The sequence below is a fragment of the Pristiophorus japonicus genome, chromosome 4 (genome assembly GCF_044704955.1).
Source record: "Pristiophorus japonicus isolate sPriJap1 chromosome 4, sPriJap1.hap1, whole genome shotgun sequence".
NCBI classification, from domain to species: Eukaryota; Metazoa; Chordata; class Chondrichthyes; family Pristiophoridae; genus Pristiophorus; species Pristiophorus japonicus.
In genome coordinates, this window is record NC_091980.1 from 87,312,768 (window position 1) to 87,330,229 (window position 17,462).

Consider the following 17,462-nt stretch of genomic DNA (forward strand, 5'->3'; position numbering starts at 1 on the left):
CGAAGCAAAACCTTGGCCCCGAAGAGAGTTGTTCAGACATTTCTATGGCAAGAAGTTTGTCTTTTCGACATTCAATTGATTTCAGCACTCTGTAGTGGGAATCCCTCGTGCAATACTGCTGTGATAATGTCAACAGCTGTCTAAGCAGCCAATCACATTGCAGAATTCTCAGACAGGGAACAAGGAAACAATGAAACTGCTTTTATCAGGACTAAAAAAAAATTAGAGCGCAAAACAAAGATTGGGACTCCCACATGGGGATAAGGTAGAAACTGAAATATCATGAACAAATTTTTAAAAACAAATTGTGATTTTATCATAAATGGAGAAATTTGACACGTATAAATATCAAAATTAGTTTTACCTGGCCATAACGTTTATCAGTCCATGCGCTGTTAAATCCCCAGTTACACTTACTCCAACAAGACTTATCATATAATTTTTTAAAAAATCAGCGCTATTACCGCGGAAAAGCCCAAGTTTTCGTCAGTTTCACTGATTGCTGGCTATGGGGTGGGTGGAGTCGACAGCGCAGCCGGTGTGGGGGCAGTGAGTTTGACCGCAACGTCAGGATTTCCGCGTTAGGCGGCACATGCGCTACATCCAGAAGTTGCTGTCAGTTTCAGAGCGATAATCACGCCGAACGCTGGCAGTTCGCTGCTATTACCTGCCGCAAATTCCGGTCCTGTATAGTCTGCTAACTTATACTTTAACCACAGCAACGTTCCAGCGCAGCTGCTATTAGACCTATTCTCACTCATAAGAACATAAGAATTAGGAACAGGAGTAGGCCATCTAGCCCCTCGAGCCTGCCCCGCCATTCAATAAGATCATGGCTGACCTGGTCGTGGACTCAGCTCCACTTACCTGCCCTCTCCCCGTAACCCTTAATTCCCTTATTGGTTAAAAATCTATCTATCTTTGACTTGAAAACATTCAATGAGCTAGCCTCAACTGCTTCCTTGGGCAGAGAATTCCACAGATTCACAACCCTCTGGGAGAAGAAATTTTTTCTCAACTCGGTTTTAAATTGGCTCCTCCGTATTTTGAGGCTGTGCCCCCTAGTTCTAGTCTCCCCCACCAATGGAAACAACTTCTCTTCCTCTATCTTGTCTATCCCTTTCATGATTTTAAATGTTTCGATAAGATCACCCCTCATCCTTCTGAACTCCAAGGAGTAAAGACCCAGTCTACTCAATCTATCATCATAAGGTAACCCCCTCATTTCTTGAATCAGCCTAGTGAATCGTCTCTGTACCCCTTCCAAAGCTAGTATATCCTTCCTTAAGTAAGGTGACCAAAACTGCACGCAGTACTCCAGGTGCGGCCTTACCAATACCTTATACAGTTGCAGCAAGACCTCCCTGCTTTTGTACTCCATCCCTTTCGCAATGAAGGCCAATATTCCATTTGCCTTCCTGATTACCTGCTGCACCTGCAAACTAACCTTTTGGGTTTCATGCACAAGGATCCTTGGAGATGGAGCACGCGGTGTCCACCGGTACGCTCGCGGCCTTCCGCGAGAGGTGGGCACCGGAGGGACTGGAGTGCATCATCACGCCCGGCAACCAAATTTTAATTTGATTTTACGTTTTAAAGTTTAATTTGTTTTAATTGCCGGTGCTTTTAGTGTCCCCCTTCCCTTTTATAGGGGGCACTGGGGAAAATTGTGATTTTAGTGCCCAAAAAAAAAACCAAAAAAAAAAAGAAAAACACAAAAAAAAAAGGGGGGAAAAAAAGGGCTTTGAAAATGTCTGGAGTGTCACCCAGGTCGGGTGGCACCGTTTATTGTTTTTATGTTTTCACAGGTGAACTCAAAAGAGTTTCATGCACAAGGATCCTTGGAGATGGAGCACGCGGTGTCCACCGGTACGCTCGCGGCCTTCCGCGAGAGGTGGGCACCGGAGGGACTGGAGTGCATCATCACGCCCGGCAACCAAATTTTAATTTGATTTTACGTTTTAAAGTTTAATTTGTTTTAATTGCCGGTGCTTTTAGTGTCCCCTTCCCTTTTATAGGGGGCACTGGGGAAAAATTGTGATTTTAGTGCCCAAAAAAAAACCAAAAAAAAGAAAAACACAAAAAAAAAACCAAAAAAAGGAAAAAAAGGGCCTTGTAAATGTCTGGTGTGTCACCCAGGTCGGGTGGCACGGTTTAATGTTTTATGTTTTGCAGGTAGACTCTAAAAGAGTTTCATGCACAAGGACCCCCAGGTCCCTTTGCACCACAGCATGTTGTAATTTCTCCCCATTCAAATAATATTCCCTTTTACTGTTTTTTTTCCCCCAAGGTGGATGACCTCACACTTTCTGACATTGTATTCCATCTGCCAAACCTTAGCCCATTCGCTTAACCTATCCAAATCTCCTTGCAGCCTCTCTGAGTCCTCTACACAACCCGCTTTCCCACTAATCTTTGTGTCATCTGCAAATTTTGTTGCACTACACTCTGTCCCCTCTTCTAGGTCATCTATGTATATTGTAAACAGTTGTGGTCCCAGCACTGATCCCTGTGGCACACCACTAACCACTGATTTCCAACCGGAAAAGGACCCATTTATCCCGAGACTCTGCTTTCTGTTCGCCAGCCAATTCTCTATCCATGCTAATACATTTCCTCTGACTCCGCGTACCTTTATCTTCTGTAGTAACCTTTTGTGTGGCACCTTATCGAATGCCTTTTGGAAATCTAAATACACCACATCCATCGGTACACCTCTATGCACCATGCTCGTTATATCCTCAAAGAATTCCAGTAAGTTAGTTAAACATGATTTCCCTTTCATGAATCCATGCTGCGTCTGCTTGATTGCACTATTCCTATCCAGATGTCCCGCTATTTCTTCCTTAATGATAGTTTCAAGCATTTTCCCCACTACAGATGTTAAACTAACCGGCCTATAGTTACCTGCCTTTTGCCTGCCCCCTTTTTTAAACAGTGGCATTACATTAGCTGCTCTCCAATCCGCTGGTACCTCCCCAGAGTCCAGAGAATTTTGGTAGATTATAACGAGTGCATCTGCTATAACTTCAGCCATCTCTTTTAATACCCTGGGATGTATTTCATCAGGACCAGGGGACTTGTCTACCTTCAGTCCCATTAGCCTGTCCAGCACTACTCCCCTAGTGATAGTGATTGTCTCAAGGTCCTCCCTTCCCACATTCCTGTGGCCTGCAAATTTTGGCATGGTTTTTGTGTCTTCCACTGTGAAGACCGAAGCAAAATAATTGTTTAAGGTCTCAGCCATTTCCACATTTCCGATTCTTAAATCTCCCTTCTCATCTTCTAAGGGACCAACATTTACTTTAGTCACTCTCTTCCGTTTTATATATCGGTAAAAGCTTTTACTATCTGTTTTTATGTTTTGCGCCAGTTTACTTTCGTAATCTATCTTTCCTTTCTTAGTCATTCTTTGCTGTCGTTTAAAATTTTCCCAATCTTCTAGTTTCCCACTAACCTTGGCCACCTTATACGCATTGGTATTTAATTTGATACTCTCCTTTATTTTCTTGGTTATCCACGGCTGGTTATCACTTCTCTTGCCGCCCTTCTTTTTCACTGGAATATATTTTTTTTGCGCACTATGAAAAAGCTCCTTAAAAGTCCTCCACTGTTCCTCAATTGTGCCACCGTTTAGTCCTTGTTTCCAGTCTACTTTAGCCAACTCTGCCCTCATCCCACTGTAGTCACCTTTGTTTAAGCATAGTACCCTCGTTTCTGATACAACTTCCTCATCCTCAATCTGTATTACAAATTCAACCATATTGTGATCACTCATTCCGAGAGGATCTTTTACGAGGAGATCGTTTATTTTTCCTGTCTCATTACACAGGACCAGATCCAAGATGGCTTGCTCCCTTGTAGGCTCTGTTACATACTGTTCTAAGAAACAGTCCCATATGCATTCTATGAATTCCTCCTCCAAGCTATCCCCTGCGATTTGATTTGACCAGTCGGTATGTAGGTTAAAATCCCCCATGACTACTGTCGTTCCTTTTTCACATGCCTCCATTATTCCCTTGATTATTGCCCGCCCCACCGTGAAGTTATTATTTGGGGGCCTATAAACTATGCCGACCAGTGACTTTTTCCCCTTACTATCTCTAATTTCCACCCACAATGATTCAACATTTTGTTCATTGGAGCCAATATCATCCCTCACAACTGCCCTGATATCATCCTTTATTAACAGAGCTATCCCACCTCCTTTCCCTTCTTGCCTATCTTTCTGAATAGTCAGATACCCCTGTATGTTTAATTCCCAGTCTTGGCCACCTTGCAACCATGTTTCTGTAATGGCCACCAAATCATACCCATTTGTAATGATTTGTGCCGTCAACTCATTTACTTTATTTCGAATGTGGCGTGCATTTATGTAGCGTTTTCATCCTCATTTTTAAACCATGATTTTTAGTTTTTACCCCTCCTGCAGCCCTTTTATATTCAGTGGCCCTTTTTGTTTCTTGCCTTTGGTTTCTCTGCCCTCCATTTTTACTCATCTCTTTTCTGTTTTTTGTTTTTGTCTCTCATAATTCAATAAAATACGCACTGTCCCATATAGCTAAACGAAGCGCCGTATTGACAAGGCGGCTATCACCGAGGCGCCTCAAAATAACTCTTTTAGATCAGAATGAGCAACTGTCTCATTCCTGAGTGGGCCTAGGTCTAAATAAATTGTGGACTCAAGTCACATATACAACATAAAACTTACCTGTACTGGGACTAATGTAAATTTTGCTTTTAAAATCTGGCGAGGGTATTTTTTTTACTTAAAAAGCTGTTCACGACGCTGTATATTTATTTACTCAAGAACAGTACACAACTCGCTGGAGAGCACCATCCACTTGGCGTTTGCTTCGTTTTAAACTGGGGCCGGCGCGTGAATTCCGGCCGGCTCCTGGGCCAATTAGGGCGCAAAGTTTTGGACTCAAGCGGGACGCATGGACCAATCACGGCGCAAAGTTTTGGACTCAAGCGGGATGCATGGGCCAATCACGGCGCAAAGTTTTGGGCGGGAAGTGGGGGCACGTGACTGCGGCCGAGACCGGCGCGAATTTTCGGTATTTATTATCCACCCTCCAATAACATTTAAAAATAGTTTCCAAACTTGGTATTTTCTATCAACGCCTCAGTTGCCGGCAATTTATTGGTCGCTGGAGAGATTTTCTCTTCAGAGATATTTTTCTGAATAGGAAATACCGGAGAATCAATGGCGCAGGCGGAGGAGGCGAGGGCGAGACCCCGTGAGAAAAAAGGCCTGAGCGCCGTCTATGTTAACCGCTTCGGCAAACATTTATCGGGTACGGTGATCAAGTTCGGGGGCAAGGGCGCCACGGAAGAGGAAAAGACCCTTCCCGTGTTACGACAACAGACGGCTGTGACTTCACTCGGGGAAAACAAATGTCGGACGGCAGGCGGCGCGAAGCCGGGGCTGGATGCGGGTTTGAAAGGTCGCAGTGACATGAAAAGGGCCGCTTTCCTTCCGCCGATACACCTTAAAAGCCCAGAGTTGTCCCCAGAACAAGTTGACTCAGGAACACTGATGCAAAATAATGGTAGGTTTTCTGCCAAGAATACGGCTAACCTTACTCTTGCCAATAATAATACAAATCATGTTTGAGTAGCTAGAGAGAAACCGTTCACATTTGCGGAAAGGTCGAGAACCAGAGGACACAGCTTTAAGGTGATTGGCAGAAAATTCAAAGGCGACCTGAGGGAAAACATTTTTACGCAGCGAGTGGTTATGATGTGGAATGCACTGCCTGAAAGGGTGGTGGAGTAGATTCAACGATGGCTTTCAAAAGTTAATTAGATAAGTTCCTGAAGGGAAAAAAAATGCAGGGCTATGGAGAAAGGGTGGGGAAGTGGGACTAGCTGAAGTGCTCTTGAAGAGATTTGGCATGGGGTCGATGGGCTGAATGGCCTTCTGTGCTGCAATGATTATGTGCATTCTTTTTTAACCTATTTCCTACCTCCATTTACCCTACTTTGTCTTCTGAAGGTAGTTAACGCATGGTGGGGTTTAGTTCTATGGGAGCTCAGCCATGATCTTATTGAATGGCAGCGCAGGCTCAAGGGGCCAAATAACCTGCCCCTGCTTCTATTTCTTATATTCTTATGTGCTCAGGCACCTTGGCCAAGCAACCACATTTGAGTCCAGAGTGGGTCCGCAGGCTATTAAACCAATGGCGGATGTGATTTCCACATCCATGCATTTCTGAGCAGGGGTCACTGGATAGCAGTCAGGAGTGGGAACATAACTGATTCTTTTCCCTCCCAAGGACACTATGGTCAATTATCTTTCCCGCCTTTGGCAGAGATCAGTTTACTCAGCACAAATCAGATCAAACCTGGGACCTTCCTGGTCTGTAGGCTCAGTCTGAACTACCAACGCATTAGGGGCCTGAAATTCACTGTCCCCGAAGGGCGTCTATTGCGGAGTTCGGTCGAAAAAATCGATCGGTCGGGTACTTTTCCCTCCCCGAGTTGAATATAGCTCGGGGAGAATTTCAGCGGTGTTCACCTCTGCTGAAAATGGCGCGGTGAAGCCACTATAAACGAAGGTTTCCAGCGGTGAGCTCTGCAGTGTGTAGGCTGCTGGAAAATGACTACCACAGCAAAATTCACCGAGGAAAAGGTAGGACTTTTCCTGGCAGTGCCCCCGCGAGGTTTTCGATGCAGTGCTCGAATGCGACACTGCTGGGGCCCTTCGGTAGGTAAAACATTTATTATTTTTATTTCATATTCCAGCATGCACAGTATTTAGCGGTTGATATAGTTTTATTCATTATTATTTTCAGCAACCATGATTCCTTCACTCTGTACCAGACCAGTGTGCCTGCGGTCTTCACCGGCACAAATCAGGATTGCGGTTGGCTGCTTGGGGACAAGGGATGTCCACCTGTATACTTGACTGCTCACTCCTCTGCAGCACCCCAGGACAGTGCCAGAGCATGCATACAATAACGTTCATTGTGCCACCAGGTGCATCATCGAGCAGTGCATAGGCATCCTTAAGCAGAGATTCCAGTGCCTGGACCGCTCTGGTGGCACCTTGCAGTACTCTCAACAGGTCTCCATAATTGTCGTGATCTGCATGCTGCACAATCTGGCCATCATGAGGGGACAGCTGCTGGAGATCGAGCCAGCAGTACCACCTGAGGAGGAAGATCTCCGTTGCCCCAGAGCTAAGAGGTGTCGACCCACCGCCATCCTGGAAGGGCCGGGTGCAGACTGACCAGCACCCCCATGCTTTTGTACGCCTCGGTGAAGATGTTGACAATGGCTTGGAGTTCAGCCTCTGAATGTGTGCAGACGCAAGCGTACTGTAGTTCGACAATAGAAGATGCAGCGATCTTGGATCTAGCCTGGAGGCAACGAAGGTTGAACAGGTTCCCATTGGTTCTATAGTTTAGTTCCACTCCAGCGGGTGCTTGTTGAGCGTGAGATGGAGTATTGCAGTGAGGAAGATCGAGAAGAGGGTTGGCACGATGACTCAGTCCTGCTTGATCCCGGTCCGGATGTGGATTGGGTCTGTGGTGGATCCGTTGGTAAGGATCATGTCGTCGTGGAGAATGGCGACAGACTTTTGGGGGCAGTCGAAATAGAGGAGGACGCTCCATAGTCCCTCACGGTTAACAGTGTCAAAGGCCTTTGTGAGGTCAAAGAAGGCAATGTACAAGAGTTGGTGCTGTTCCCTGCATTTCTCTTGCAGTTGTTGCGCTGTGATGATCATGTCCTTTGTACCCCATAGCGGACGGAATCCGCACTGTGACTCCGGGAGGAGCTCCCCAGCCACAGGGAGAAGACAGTTGAGGAAGATTGTAGTGATGACTTTCCCAGCTGACAATGGGGAGATTCCTCTGTCGTTGCCGCAGTCGGACTTGTCCCCTTTTTTAAAGATGGTCACGATTACTGCATCTCTGAGATCTCCAGGCATGCACTCTTCCTTCCAGATGAGGTCATGCATTCGAGCCAATAGTGCCTCTCCGCCATACTTTAGTGCCTCAGTGGGGATTCCATCTGCTCCCAATGCCTTGTTATTCTTGAGCTGACGGCCTTTTCTACCTCATGCCGGGCTGGGGTTTTGCTGAGATGGTGGGATGGAGTCGAGGAGACTTGTGTCAAAGGCAGAGTCTTGATTAAGGAGATCTTCGAAGTGCTCCTTTCGGCGGGTCCTGACTGCCTCGGTGTCCTTGATGAGTGTTTCCCGATTCTTGGCCTTGGATGCTTGGGCCGTAGGTGGATTTGGCTGTGGTGAAGAATTCTCGCACTTCATGGCTGTCGGCCAGCTGCTGAATCTCCTGTGCTTTCTCCACCCACCATCTATTCTTTAGGTCGCGGGTTTTTTGTTGGATCTCAGCCGTGAGCCGTCTGTCGAGCTGCTTTACTGCTCCCGAGTTGGGTTGTTGCTTTAAATTCAGAAATGCCCTGCGCTTGCGATTTATTAGCTCCTGGATCTCCTAGTCATTCTCATCAAACCAGTCCTGGTGTTTCCCGGTTGAGTGACCGAGCGTCTCTTCCCAGACACTGGTTATGGTGGCCTGGAGGGCAAACCAAGCGTTGTGGGTACTCTGTGTCTCGGGGTCATCGAGGGACGCCAGGTTGGCAGTGAGGCGCTGGCTGTATAGGGCTCTCTTAGCTGGGTCCTTGTGTGCCCCGGCGTTGATTTTTCTACCGTCATTGCTTTGAGGCTATATTAATGTTGATGACGGATTAGGCGGTGGTCTGTCCAGCAGTCGTCGGCTGCTGTCATGGCGCGGGTGATACGCATGCCCTTGCAATCCCTCGTTCGAACACTGACGTAGTCGAGCAGGTGTCAATGCTTGGAGCGAGGGTATTGCCATGATGCCTTGCACTTGTCCCTTTGGTGGAACAAGGTGTTGGTGATGACAAGGTCGTGTTCTTGGCATTTTGTCATGAACAGGATACCGCTGGAGTTGCTTTTCCCTTCCCCCTCCCTGCCAATCACGCCTCCTCCGAGGTCAGTGTCGTTACCGATTCTGGCATTGATGTCGCCAAGGAGGATCAGTTTGTCGTCCGTAGGGACGCGGGACAGGGATTGTTCGAGGCTGGAGTAGAATACCTCTTTGGCCTCATCTGTTGTGTCAAGTGTTGGGCGTATGCACTGACAACTGTGGCGCATTGATTCTGGGATAGGGTGAGTCGGAGAGTCATGAGACGTTCGCTAATCCCGCAGGGAGAGTCTCTGAGGTGGTCGACCAGCTCGTTCTTGATGGCAAAACCAACTCCATGGAGGTGGCATTCTTCCTCTGGTTTGCCTTTCGAGAAGAAGGCGTAGCCTTGAGGAAGAGTTCATAGAGTGCATAAGGGACGGGTTCCTTGAACAGTATGTAACGGAACTAACCAGGGGCCAGGCTATCTTAGATCTGGTCCTGTGTAATGAGACAAGATTAATAAACAATCTCCTAGTAAAGGATCCCCTTGGAATGAGTGATCTTAGTATGATTGAATTTCAAATTCAGATGGAGGGTGAGAAAGTTTGATCTCTAACCAGCGTACTAAGCTTAAATAAAGGAGACTATGAAGGTATGAGGGCAAAGTTGGCAAAGTAGATTGGGAAAATAGATTAAAGTGTAGGACAGTTGATGAATAGTGGTGTATATTTAAAGAGATATTTCACAACACTCCATTCCAGTGAGGAGGAAAGGGTGTAAAAGAAAAGATAGCCAGCCGTGGCTAACTAAAGAAATAAAGGACAGTATCTGTTGTGTATGGAGAAAGAGTCAGACTGAACACTGTGAGCTCAAAGTAAAGTGTGACCGTAGTCTTTTATTGCAGGTCTCCAGAGTGACTCTCCAAACTGTGAAGCCTTCTTAAATACCTGTGCTCCCAAGGTATTATGGGATCCCTTTGGACTCCAGGGAATGAGCCCTCTGGTGGCTGTATAGAGTAAATACAAGTCCACATATGTAACAACATTCCCCCCAAAGTCAATAGTGCAACTATTTACAATGTGAATCGATCTGGGGCCCTTGCCCTGGTTGATCGTCTCTGTGTGAAAGCTGATGTTGAATCATTTGTTGGGCCCTTGCTGGCTGCTGTGCAGCTGGCCTTGCTCAGCTGCCTGGTGTGTTGGGCCCTGCAGGGCTGCTGTGGATGATGGGTTCTGCTTTGTGGTCAACCGTGGTGTTGGTTGCCACTGGTGTGTGTGTTGGGGGATTAAAAAAGGTAGGATCCAAAGTGGGTTGCTCAGGGTAGTCCATGAATCTGAGTTTGATTTGGTCCAAGTGTTTCCGGTGAATGAGTCCATTTGAAAGTTTGACCCGAAACCCCCTGCTCCCTTCTTTGGCCACGACAGTGCCAGGAAGCCACAAATACAGTATCATTAACTTCAATCTCATGACACATTTGTGCTATCATGGTATGCACTTTGTTGAAGCCGCCTGCTCTCTACCTGTTCATGTAGATCAGGGTGAACGAACGAGAGCCTTGTCTTTTAAGTGCTCTTTTCATGAGCAGTTCAGCAAGTGGGATCCCAGTGAGTGTGTGGTCTCGTGCGATAGCTAAGCAGGACTCTGGATAGGTGAGTCTGCACTGAGCCTTCAGTTACCCTCTTCAAGCCTTGATTGATGGTTCGCACTGCTCTTTCAGCCCGACCATTGGATGCTGGTTTAAACGGGGCAGATGTGACATATTTGATCCCGTTGCGGGTCATGAATTCTTTGAACTCAGCACTGGTAAAACATGGCCCATTGTCGCTCACCAGGACATCGGGTAAGCCGTGTGTGGCAAACATGGCCCGCAGGCTTTCAGTGGTGGCAGCGGACATGCTAGCCGACATTATCTCCCATCAAATCCACTTGGAGTACGCGTTTACAACCACAAGGAACATTTTACCCAAGAACGGGCCTGCATAGTCGATGTGTACCCTAGATCACGGTTTGGAGGACCAAGACTATAAACTTAGCGGCGCCTCCTTGGGTACATTGCTTAACTGCGAGCATGTATTACATCTGTGAACGCAGGACTCTCAAGTCCGCATTGATACCGGGCCACCACACGTGGGATCTGGCTATCACTTTCATCATTACGATGCCTGGGTGGGTACTGTGGAGGTCATTGATGAAGGTGTCTCTGCCCTTCTTGGGGACCACTACTTGATTGCTCCACAGAAGGCAGTCTGTCTGTATCGACATTTCACCTTTGCGCCACTGGAATGGCTTTATCTCTTCCTGCATTTGCACGGGGACACTGGACCAGCTCCCGTGAAGCACACAGCTTTTGACTAGAGATAATAAGGGGTCCTGGTTTGTCCAGGTTTTGATCTGCCGGGCAGTGACGGGTGATTGCTCACACTCAAATGCTTCCATAATCATAGCTTAATCTGCGGACTGCGCCATTTCCACCCCCGTGGTGGGCAATGGCAGCCTACTGAGAGCATTGGCGCAGTTTTCTGTGCCTGGCCTGTGGCGGATGGTGTAGTTGTATGTGGACAACGTGAGCGCCCATCTCTGGATGCGGTCCGATGCGTTGGTATGTATCCCTTTACTCTCAGAAAACAGGGATATAAGTTGCTTATGGTCAGTTTCCAATTCGAATTTTAGCCAAATAGGTATTGATGCATTTTCTTTACCCCATAGACACATGCTAACACTTCTTTTTCAATCATGCTGTAGACTCTCTCGGCCTTAGACAGACTCCTGGATGCATAAGCAACCGATTTCAGTTTCCCAAAATCATTAGCTTGTTGCAATACACACCCGACGCCATATGACAACACATCACATGCTAGTACCAAACGCTTACATGGATCATACAACACAAGCAATTTGTTTGAGCATAACAATTTTCTCGCTTTTACAAAGGCATTTTCTTGGCTTTTGCCTCAAATCCATTAACCCCCTTTTCATAGTAAGACATGTAGTGGTTCTAGCAGGGTGCTGAGACCCGATAAGAAGTTACCAAAGTAGTTCAAGAGTCCCGGAAACGACTGCAGCTCCGTCACATTCTGTGGCCTCTGTGCGTTCTCGATTGCCTCCGTCTTCGCGTTGGTGGGCCTGATGCATCCGCCACAATCCTCTTTCCCAGGAACTCCACATCAGGCACCAAGAAAAGGCACTTCGAGTGTTTTAACCTGAGCCCCATGCGGTTGAGTCGACTAAGTACCTCCTCCAGGTTCTGCAGGTGCTCGACTGTGTTCCGACCAATGACCAAGGTGTCGTTCTGGAAGACCACGGTGTGCGGGACCGACTTCAGTAAACTTTTCATGTTTCTCTGGAATATTGCCGCCGCTGATCGGATTCCAAACGGGCATCTGTTATAAACAAAAAGACCTTTGTGCGTGTTGATGCAGGTGAAAGCCTTCGATGATTCCTCCAGTTCCTGCGTCATGTAGGCTGAAGTCAGATCCAACTTTGTGAACGTCTTTCCTCCCGCCAGTGTTGCAAAGAGATCGTCAGCTTTTGGTAGTGAGTATTGGTCCTGTAGGGAGAAACGATTGACAGTTACTTTGTAATTGTCACAGATTCTGACGGTGGCGTCTCTCTTGAGGACTGGGACAGTAGGACTGGCCCACTCGCTGAACTCGATCGGTGAGATAATGCCCTCTCTCTTTATAGCCGGTCTAGCTCAATCTCTACCCTTTCTCTCATCATGTACGGTACTGCTCTCGCCTTGTGATGGATGGGTCGCGCCCCCGGAATTAGGTGGATCTGCACTTTTGCTCCTTGGAATTTCCCAATGCCTGGTTCGAACAGCGAAGGAAATTTGTTTAAGACCTGGGCACACGAACTGTCATCAGCGGGTGATAGCGCTCGGACATCGTCCCAGTTCCAGCATATCTTTCCCAGCCAGCTCCTGCCGAGCAGCGTGGGACCATCGCCCGGTACAACCCAGAGTGGTAGCTTGTGCACCGCTCCATCGTAGGAGACCTTTACGGTAGCATTGCTAATTACAGGAATCATTTTTTTAGTGTAAGTTCTTAGTCTCATGCGAACTGGAGTTAAGACTGGCCTTGAGGCCTTGTTGCACCACAACATTTTGAAAGTCTTTTTGCCCATGATGGACTGGCTCGCGCCCATGTCCAGCCCCATTGACACCAGGAGTCCATTTAGTTCAACATTCAGCATTATCGGGGGACAATTTGTGGTGAATGTGTGCACTCCATGTACCTCTGCCTCCTCTACCTGAGGCTCTGGTTCATAGTGATCCTCCGTGGATCTGCCCTCCTCTGCAACGTGGTGGTTTGCAGGTTTAACAGGCTTTGCAGCTCATCTGCACACTCGTTGGAGGTATCCCATTGTTCCACAGCCCTTGCAAACGTATCTTTTGAATCGGCATGAATGGAAACGATGATCGCCCCCACAGCACCAACAAGATGTTAATGGCCTTGTATTCATCACCCTCATCTGCGCATGTGCAGCTGCAGGTATGTGTGACCTGTCCTGTACGTTACGATTCGAAAACAACATCACGTTGTTCACAGTACTTGTAGCAGCTTTTGTGTGCTGAGAGATTTGCTTAGTATTGTCACTGGTGGCAATGAACGCCTGGGCTATCGCTATGGCCTTACTCAAAGTTGGGGTCTCTGCAGTTAAAAGCTTGTGAAGTATGGTTTCGTGGCCAATGCCAAGTACGAAAAAGTCTTTGAGCATGTGCTCCAAATGTCCTTCAAATTCGCAATGTCCTGCTCGGCGACATAACTCGCCATTTCCTGGCCTTCAGACCTTTTGTAGGTGTAGAACCGGTACCTCGCCATCAGAACGCTTTCCTTTGGGTTCAAATGCTCTCGGACCCGTGTGCACAAATCGTTTTACGATTTCTCCGTGGGTTTCACTGGAGTGAGCAGATTCTTCATGAGGCCATACGTTGGTGCCCCACAGACGGTGAGGAGGATCGCTCTATGTTTGGCAGCGTTCTCTTCCCCATCTAGCTCGTTGGCCACGAAGTATTGGTCGAGTCGCTCCACAAAAGTTTCCCAATCATCTCCCTCCGAAAATTTCTCCAGGATGCCCACTGTTCTTTGCATCTTTGGGTTCGCTATCTGTATCTCGTCGCCAGTTGTTGTGTATTGAGAAAGAGTCAGACTGAACACTGAGCTCAAAGTAAAGTGTGACCGTAGTCTTTTATTGCAGGTTTCCAGAGTGCCTCTCCAATCTGTGAAGCCTTCTTAAATACCTGTGCTCCTAAAGGATTATGGTATCCCTTGGGACTCTGGGGAATGAGCCCTCTGGTGGCTGTACAGAGTACATACAAGTCCACATATATAATAGTGTCCAATTAAAAACAATAGCATACAAAGTGGCCAAAACTAGTGGGAGGACAGAAGATTGGGAAGCTTTTAAAAGCCAGCAAACAATGACTAAAAAAATGATTAAAAAAGGGAAGATGGACTATGAAAGTAAACTAGCACGAAATATTAAAACAGATAGCAAGAGTTTCTATAGGTATATAAAAAGGAAAAAAGTGGCTAAAGTAAATGTTGGTCCCTTGGAGGACGAGACCAGGGAATTAGTAATGGGGAACATGGAGATGGCAGAAAATGAACAAATATCTTGTATCAGTCTTTACAGTAGAGAACACTAACAATATTCCAACAGTGGATAGTCAAGGAGTTATCATGGGGGTGGGCGGGAGGAACTTATCACAATCACTAAGGAGGTAGTACTCCGTAAGATAATGGGACTAAAGGCAGATAAATCCCCTGGACTTGATGGCTTGCATCCTACGGTCTTAAGAGAAGTAGCGGCAGGGATTGTGGATGCATTGGTTGTAATTTACCAAAATTCCCTGGATTCTAGGAATTGGAAAACTGCAAATGTAATGCCCCTATTTAAAAAAAGGAGGCAGACAAAAAGCAGGAAATTATAGACTAGTTCGGCTAACATCTGTGGTTGGGAAAATGTTGGAGTCCATTATTAAAGAAGCAGTAGCAGGTCGTTTGGAAAAGTAAAATTCAGTCAGGCAGAGTCAGCATGGATTTATGAAGGGGAAGTCATGTTTGACAAATTTGCTGGAATTCTTTGAGGATGTAACGAACAGGGTGGATAAAGGGGAACTAGTGGATATGGTGTATTTGGACTTCCAGAAGGCATTTGACAAGGGGCCACATAAAAGGTTACTGCACAAGATAAAAGTTCACGGGGTTGGGGTTAATATATTAACATGGATAGAGGATTGGCTAACTAACAGAAAACAGAGAGTCGGGATAAATGGTTCATTCTCTGGATGGCAATCAGTAACTAGCAGGGATCAGTGCTGGGACCCCAACTATTTACAATCTATATTAACGACTTGGAAGAAGGGACTGAGTGTAACGTAGCCATGTTTGCTGAGATACAAAGATGGGAGGAAAAGCATTGTGTGAGGAGGACACAAAAATCTGCAAAAGGACATAGACAGGCTAAGTGAGTGGGCAAAAATTTGGCAGATGGAGTATAATGTTGGAAAGTGTGAGGTCATGCACTTTGGCAGAAAAAAATCAAGAGCAAGTTATTATTTAAATGGAGAAAGATTGCAAAGTGCAAGTTGAAGGGATGAAGGCCCGAACGTCGTCGGAGGAATGAAGACCCGAACGTCGTCGGAGGGATGAAGGCCCGAACGTCGCCAGAGGGAGGAATAGAGGCCCGAATGTCGCCAGTGGAAGAAAGGGATGCAAGATGGTGGATGGGATAGCAGCTTCCTAGGGAGCTCTTCCCGAACAAACCTTCCTTTGGCCATCTGCTACCATTCTTCACCTGACCATCTGCTACCATCCTTCACCTCTCCTTCAAAACACCGCCCCTCCACCCCCGCCACTGTTTAAGCCCCTCTGGCCCTAACTTCGATTCCCTAAAGTATTTTCCTACCCCTATAAACCGCGCTGCAAGGGCCCACTGCCCATTGTTAAGTATGGAAGAACTCCACAAGACTGAGTACTGTGAGCTAAAACTGATGTGACCTTAGTCTCTTTAATACAACTCCAGAGTGCCTAAGCAGCATGGCAGACAACCTTTTATATATCCCTTGCACGAGGTGTACAGGTGACCCTTGGGCCTCCAACAGGTGGTCCGCTGGTGGCAAGTCTTACACAGTTACAATGTTTACATACATAACACCCATCCCGACAGCTTCAACTGTCAAGTTGGCGTCAGGAGTCGGCTGGAGCAGCGCTATTTAAAGGCGCCATCTTGAAAACATTTTTTTGTCGGCCATTACTCTTTGCAGCTTGCTAACACCTAGGCAGAGTGGCAGGTGAACAGATCACTGTGATTTTGGCTTCAAGGGCTGTTCTGCCTCTTAACTATTCCTCTGTATCAGTCAGGGCAGATTTGAAATCGCAACATTTTTCTCGTTTCATGGGGGCTGTGTTGGCACTCAACCTCGTGCTCCGACTTCACTGTTGGAGGCTGCTTAGGTGGAGACAAATGCAGGGAGAAAGGCATGGAGCAAGACCGGGAGAGAGACAGGGAGAGGCACAGGGAGAAAGGCAGCAAAATGTAGCCAGAAGGAGAAGGCCCAACAGGGCTGGCAACTGGAGACCTTACCCTCCCAGGTTATTCCGGCAGCAGGTCTCCTCCATCAATTTCACTGAGGAACAGTGTGTTCGAAGGTTGCGCTTCAGAAAGGACGTGGTTACAGAGTTCTGTCAACCAGCTGCAACCAGATGTAGAGCCTCAGACCAGGGCGAGGATGGCTCTCAGTAGCAGTCAACGTCACCATCACGCTCAGTTTCTACGGCTGCAAGCTGCACCACCTCAGGCTGGGCGGCGGCAGTCTGGGCTGGCTGGGTGACCGTTTGGTGGGCTGCTGCAACACCGTGACATCCCCGGTGGACTGTGGTGGACTCCGTGGGGGTGGCAGCAGTCCGAGCAGGTATGGCATCCAGCTGAGACAGCATGAGAACAGTCTGAGCTTCCATGCCACTAACTATAATCTGCATTACAGCACTAAGATGTTGAGTTGCTTCCACCTGTGCTGCAGTGGAAGCAGCCATGTCGCCCCTGACACGCATCATGAGGTCTGGATCCACACGGTTTTTCTCCACCATCGTCTGCAGACTGGCTGTCATGTATTCAACCAGCAATGTAACCCATGTATAATCTGATCTAAGTACACTGAGAAAAATGACCACTAGGTGGGAGACACTCCTAACCTGGGCCTTCAGGTACAAAAGGGGAAGCTCCACCCACTTTCATCTCTTTTCCCGCATCATGTACGGCACCGCTCTGCCCTTGTGGTGTACTGGCCTGGCGTCCGGGTTTATGTGAATCACTACCTTGTCCCTCATGAAAGTGCCGATGCCGGGTTGAAATAATGAGTCAAATTTGTCCAGAATCTGTGAGCATGATACTCGCTCCACAGAGGAAATTGCATTGACGTCGCCCCGTTTCCACTTCATGACAGCAAGCCAACTCCTCCCCAGTAGTGCGGGACCATCCCCTGGGACAATCCAGAATGGCAACCTGTTCACCGAATCTTTGTGGGTCATGACTACCGTGGCGCTGCCAAGCACCGGAATG

The 17,462-nt window shown here is 47.3% G+C and overlaps 2 protein-coding genes across 2 annotated transcripts in view; one reads left to right on the plus strand and one right to left on the minus strand.

The window, feature by feature from the left end:
* Positions 1-4,894, minus strand: part of pttg1 (PTTG1 regulator of sister chromatid separation, securin) — a 42,313-nt gene extending 37,419 nt beyond the window's left edge. Inside the window, exon 1 of the mRNA XM_070877261.1 lies at positions 4,712-4,894. The gene's annotated coding sequence lies outside the window, so the exon portion shown is untranslated. The remainder of the gene's footprint in view (positions 1-4,711) is intronic.
* A 130-nt stretch (positions 4,895-5,024) lies between these two features.
* The window catches only part of LOC139262115 (uncharacterized protein C5orf47-like), a 69,328-nt gene continuing 56,890 nt past the window's right edge, over positions 5,025-17,462 (plus strand). The window contains exon 1 of the mRNA XM_070877263.1: positions 5,025-5,555. Within this exon, the coding sequence (XP_070733364.1) occupies positions 5,210-5,555 (346 nt within the window). The 5' untranslated portion in view covers positions 5,025-5,209. The remainder of the gene's footprint in view (positions 5,556-17,462) is intronic.